This window comes from Mirounga leonina, unplaced genomic scaffold (genome assembly GCF_011800145.1).
Source record: "Mirounga leonina isolate KUSES-001 unplaced genomic scaffold, KU_Mleo_1.0 Mir_53, whole genome shotgun sequence".
Classification (NCBI taxonomy): Eukaryota; Metazoa; Chordata; class Mammalia; order Carnivora; family Phocidae; genus Mirounga; species Mirounga leonina.
Genome location: NW_023270807.1, coordinates 13,805,545 through 13,811,544, shown reverse-complemented (window position 1 = coordinate 13,811,544; position 6,000 = coordinate 13,805,545). Strand labels below are relative to the sequence as shown.

The following is a 6,000-nucleotide window of genomic DNA, read 5'->3' as shown; positions in this document are numbered from 1 at the left end:
CTGCAACATACTTATATGTACATCATTTCAAATTATCCCAATAAACTTGGTAGAAATTATCATCTCACAGTTTCAGGGGGGAAAGAGACTCGCAAAGGTTCAGTAAAAGTCACATAGGCCCAGAACTTTTAATGCTTTCATTTTACTATTTACATTGTTTCCCTTATTTGGAAAACTCCCAAGTAATAGAATTTTCATCATACTTTGCAATAAACATATGCTGATGTGAATGAAAAATTAATAAAGACCAACACAACTGGCAATACTATTCTTTATTGTTTTTCTTCTTGAGGGAGAAGCATGCTTTTTTACAGCACCTGTAAACAAGTCAGTGAAGTATACTATTTTGAGTTTCCCCACATATATATTATTTTTATTTTTTTGGAATGTTAGAATACCACAACGCCAACTGCATTACATAATAGTTACTGAAGGCAAGTCAGGCTAAAACAAGGGTAAAGTTTTATGGCTAAAAATATTCATAGCAGCAACTTTTAAAAGATGATTTTATTAAATCAAATCATTGCACTTGGTCATTTTATTGCTACAGCAAAACAAGGCCATTAAATTTTTAACGCTTCTCATTTCTGATTTTAACTGATTGTCTTATTCTGTTCATACATTTCAAGTTTAAATGCAAGCACAAAATGTTTACCAACAACTCAAGAGAGCACTTGGTTTTTTTTTTCCCCGTGATCACAGTAAAGCATAAAAAAGAGAACCCCCATTCTCTTCCTATCTTCAGACTTAAATTTTGTAAAGAGGTAACACCTTTATAGTAAGACCAACCACTAAAGCTTGGTGGTCACACACAAGCAAGCACGCACGCGCGCACACACACACACACACACACACAATACTTCCAATATTGAAATACAAGTAGGAAAATTAGTAATATTATGTGTTTCAAAGAATAGCAGACCTGAAAAATACATTCACTAATAATTTGGCAATGACAGATTCTACGCTGTTCATCTCTAGTCTGTCATTTATACTCACTCATAGAAAAAACAATGATTTATCCCCAAATAAAGGCTATTTTGTGATATGAACTTTATGAATAAAAATAATAAAATTCCCACATCAAGAGCAAATACTGGTAAATTGCTAGATTGAAGTAATCATTTTTCCCTTGAGTTTGGCTTTAAGAACTTTACTTTTTGATCAAGGGCAGAAAAATAGAGCCACAATAATTTTCTAATAGAGACACAGTACTTTAATTTCTATTCTGACTGAGGAGTATACAAAGCAGATACTTTAAATGTATGTCAGCATTCATGACCACCTTCATTTTATGCACTAGTGAGAAAATGACCAAGAAAAACTTTAAGAACCGTCTGAAATCTGCTGGAAACTTCCCTTACCCCATTATCAGGGTGAGGAGGGGTCACTTAATAGATGTTCCAGTCAGAAAGCTGGAGAATGATTTCTAGGATACAATGTTTTTATTTCTACCTAAGGACTTAATTAAAAGAAAACAAAATCTAAGTAACATAAAATAAAAAAAAAAGAAAACCTAATTTTTTTAGCAAGAAGGAAATCATTCGACAAGTCACTTAAAAATATTAGAATAGGAGTAAACAATTTTGTTCAGTAGTGACCTAATCAGAAAAGCCCAAGGACTCTTTAAAGAGTTAAAATGTACATACTCAATGCACAACCATGTTTCCTCAATTTAACATTAAGTAATTCCTGGAATTTCTATTATTTTCTACTTCAGTTCTCTTTTATGTGAGACAACATGGCAAAATTTCATTAACACAAGATTTCAGTATATAAGATTAAAACTTAAAGGAAAATATTGGTTTGGTCGTTTAAAATAACACAAAACGGAAGCATGATAGGTGGTACTCAAAATCTGAACGTCTTTGCTATAATAAAGCTTAAAATCTAATTTTTTTATAAATGAAAAGTCAATTTTTCTCTTTTTAATAGAAACCCACATATTTTAAGACATGTTATCTATAGAACCAACATTTTAAAACGTTCAACTGTTCATAAGTGACTCTGAAGAAACTACTAATTCATCCATCCTGTGAAAATGCATTTTGAATATGGTCAACTATATTTGGTTTTAAATAAGCTGTACTGTTATGTTTTATGATATACTAACACCCTGGTATCTAAATGACAGCCTAAAATATCTCCATCAGTTAGTTTGGTCTTTTAGGTAAACTACACATTGTAAAACCTGAGTATTTACATGATGATAATTTGTCAAAGTATGAACCTCACACCGAAGTTCTCAATGTTCTGAGTTTTGTTCTCATATTACCATTATTAAAAATCAGAGGGAGGAGCATGAAGAACTCAATCACAAGATCACAAAATGAGTAATATCTGAGCCTGTAAAATAAGCAGAAAAGTACAGCAATAAGGCTGGTGTTTGCATATTATATGTGCTGTAGTTTCTAGGCACAGGTTAAGGGTTAAATTGACATTTTTAGTTCCTCGATCTAATGAATTTAAAATATAGCTCATATTTTCCCAAATATAGTGAACAATCCAATACGTTTTAACTAAATTCCTTTTATGAATCCTATAGTGCAAGCAATATAAAACATTCTAAAAATTGAAGAAATTATTTTGGTTGTTTCATTAGTTATTACTATATGCTTGGGTGAATAATCTGGTTTATAGCTAGGAAACTCCTATTTCATCACCCAGAGTATAAACAGCACTGCAAACAAACAGGCACAACAGTGTAATCCTGGGTAAGAAGCTAAAAGTAAAAAATATATATATATATACACAAAGTTTATATCCCTTATGTATTATGGGAAAAGTAGTAGCTATAGTTACTATAAAGCTAATTTGTCCCTCTCAAATAGTATATTTTACAGATTATTTGTAAAGATATCACCATATTTATAGTATAGATCTCTTTAAAAATAATACTACAAGTTTCAATAAAAAGACTATTGTGAACTTTCTTTCCTTTTTATACAGATTCAGTAGTATTTTCAAGCAAACTAAAAAAAAAAAAGTTTGCAATTCCAGCACATAAGAAATATAAGGCCTCTTCTTTTTTCATATTGGCAAAACAAAATATATATAAAAAAAAATCCACCCTCTCCCTACTTTTCTATAGATTATAGTTCAAATACTCATATTTCTTTATCAGGACAACAGCATTTGTTATTTTTAAGTAACAAGTCAGTTGAAGTTCATAGTGTTGCTTCTGAATCCCTGGAACCTTAAGAACACAGGGCCATGCCATTTTAAGAAGACAGGACTGCTTTTTTCAGCTTCTCTATTTCCACCTAAGATATAAAACATAAGTTGACAATAAATAAAATATCTTTAGTCAAATTTCTTTATTTTATCCTATGTCATTAAGATCCAATAATACTTTGAAGACTCCAGATTTTGATTTCCATTCTAAAATCCAATTTCCGATGGTGTGATCAATATAGAAAAAGTTTAACAGAAGAACACATCACAAGTTCCTAATACAAGTTCCTAAATGGCAGAAGACAACCACAAAACAACAACTACAGTTGTTTCAGCCAGAACAATATTAAGGAATGGGATTATCTGAAAAAATACTGTCATAAAATCAGCCCTCCAAAGAACAGGAGAATCCTTGAAACCAAATTAAGAAATGTACAAGTACCTGTAATTAAACAAAGGGGGGGGGCAGTAAAGAACTGAAAAATGATAATAAAGACCAGTTTAGTCCTATGTTTTTCACTTACTACCTAGTGAAATTGGCAAATCCCTTAACCTCATTTGCTCTTAAGTTCCTCATCTGTAAACAGTATGTTCTAGATTAAATTCTTTTTAAAACCCAGGAATATCTCTAAGATTCAGTCAATGTGTTGGAAATATTTCCACCTTTAGGCAGAAGACATCCTTCACTTAACAGAAATTCACAATTTAAGAAACTTAAGAGAATTAGGAAAATTCAATACATGTTCACAATAACTGTGGTTAATTCTGACATATTACAAATCATGATTAAATACCATGCCAAGTGCCCACACTAGCAAGTGGTACAGAACTTGCACTGATTGGGTCTAAGGCTCTGAAGCCCAGTTTTTTACTCTTCCCAATTATATAAGGTTTTGATGATCTCTGACCTTTCACTGCATGTGGAAATATTTAGGCTTTACCTCCTCCTGAGAGCATCATCCCTGTCCCCAATGCTGCATATAAGTAATACATGCTATAGCTAAACTCTGACAAATAATTCATTATTAAATGATAGCACTTTGCCAGTCAAAATGTATAATTTCAGTATGCTCAGAATCTCCTAAGGGATTCTAATCATTCAAATATGGTTTGTTAATTCTAGGATCTTTCCTGATATTAATCTTCCACTAATATGATTATTAGGTAAATATTTTAACAGCACTAGTTTGGGACAAGCCTTGATCTTCAGCCTGGACTGAGACAAAATACCTTCAATCTTCATCATGATGTGCTATTATCATCTCTATTCCAAAGATACATGAACAAACTATACCAATTTTAACAAGCAAGGATGCAAAGAAAATGGGGGGGAAAAAAAACACTGGTGAAAAAAGGAGTAGGGGACAGAAAGAATAACCCTGCATCAATCAGTAATACTCCTTATAGACTGTCACATAAATTTAGATATCAAGCAAATATTTTTACTGCTAGAGTTTCTCTTCTAGCACTTCTATGTTCATTGTTCATCTTTATTCCTTTTATCATTCCTCAGTATAATTTAATACTGTACGTTAACTTCATAGTTCAAAGTACTACTTTTAATCTTTAGGGAAATAGAATTTCTCCTTTCAATGTATGATCTTAAAACTCTTATTAAGTATGCTTTTATAAATACAAGGGTCAAACTTTCCCCATTAGGCAAAAAAAAATTGTAATACAAATCAGTGCGAGTCTAAGTAACAGCTGATTTTGCTAAAAAATTGAATCAAATAAAATTCTTCAAAAATGAAATATTCATTTGACTTGTCATTATTTTTATGACAAATTAAATCATATATAGAGATTCAACACTGTATTAGTTCCTCTTGCTTATAACACCTTATTTTCATATATGAATATGTGTATGTAGGAAATACAAGAAATAAAAATCAAGAAACTTGTTTTTAATTTCTGAATTTCTACTGTGTTACACACTGGGAATTTAAGACATTTTTAATATGTATTCTTTGACAAAAATTAGCTAATATGTATACAGCACTTTGCTAGGAGCTATGGACAAAGATGGAACAGACAGATACACCCTCAAAATAGTCTTACAATCTAGAAGATGGGCAAAATAAGTCCATAATGTCACAGTGATAAGATAGAAAATTATTACTTATTTATCCTTTTCAAAATAAAGGACATGAATTTCGAAGAAGACAAAATTACTTTTAAATCAGAGGAAGATGGGTACTAAATGAGGGTGACTGCTGGAGGTAAGCTTTCAGAATCTGTAGAACCTACGCATGAGAAGATGAAATAAAAGGAAAATCCAAGAAAATACAGTAAGAGCAAAAATTCAGACGAATTAACTGTGAGGGACAACTGAGGATCTGCAAGCAAGAAAAGATAAACCAGGACCAAGACATAAAAGACCTCACACGCTAAGTTGAGAAGTCTGAACTTTATTCAGCAAGTAACAGAAAGTTCTTGAAAGTACTAAATAAAGGAAGATTAATTTGAGATAAGAATGAGAGAAGCTTAAACAGCTAAAGAGAAGATAAAGAGCATGGGAAAAGGACAGAAATACTAGGAACAAGGTGATAAAGGTGAGGGAGTAAAGCTAACTGGCCTGAATGTGAATGCAACTAGACTGGAAGTACTATGTCTGTAAGACTTGAAAGGCAATGAAATGATCAACAGAACAGAAAATCGGAAAAGCAGGAAAGGAAGATGATAAACGTAAAAGGGTACATGCTAGTTCTAAGATCACAGCAGAACAACCAGAGAGACAAGCAGCTGGAAACAGGAGAGAAGCTGGGAAAAGAGAATTAGATTCAGATGGGAGAAGCACGAGAGCTAATCACGATGCTTGAGGGTACA

General features: G+C 32.1%; 1 protein-coding gene across 2 annotated transcripts in view; it reads right to left on the bottom strand.

The window, feature by feature from the left end:
• Positions 1-260: 260 nt before the first annotated feature.
• Positions 261-6,000, bottom strand: part of CD2AP (CD2 associated protein) — a 132,744-nt gene continuing 127,004 nt past the window's right edge. For both annotated transcript variants that reach the window (XM_034991139.1, XM_034991138.1), the window contains exon 18: positions 261-3,263. Coding sequence is in view for 1 of the 2 variants with exons in the window: in XM_034991138.1 (XP_034847029.1) it covers positions 3,222-3,263 (42 nt within the window). In the remaining variant the exon portion in view is untranslated. The remainder of the gene's footprint in view (positions 3,264-6,000) is intronic.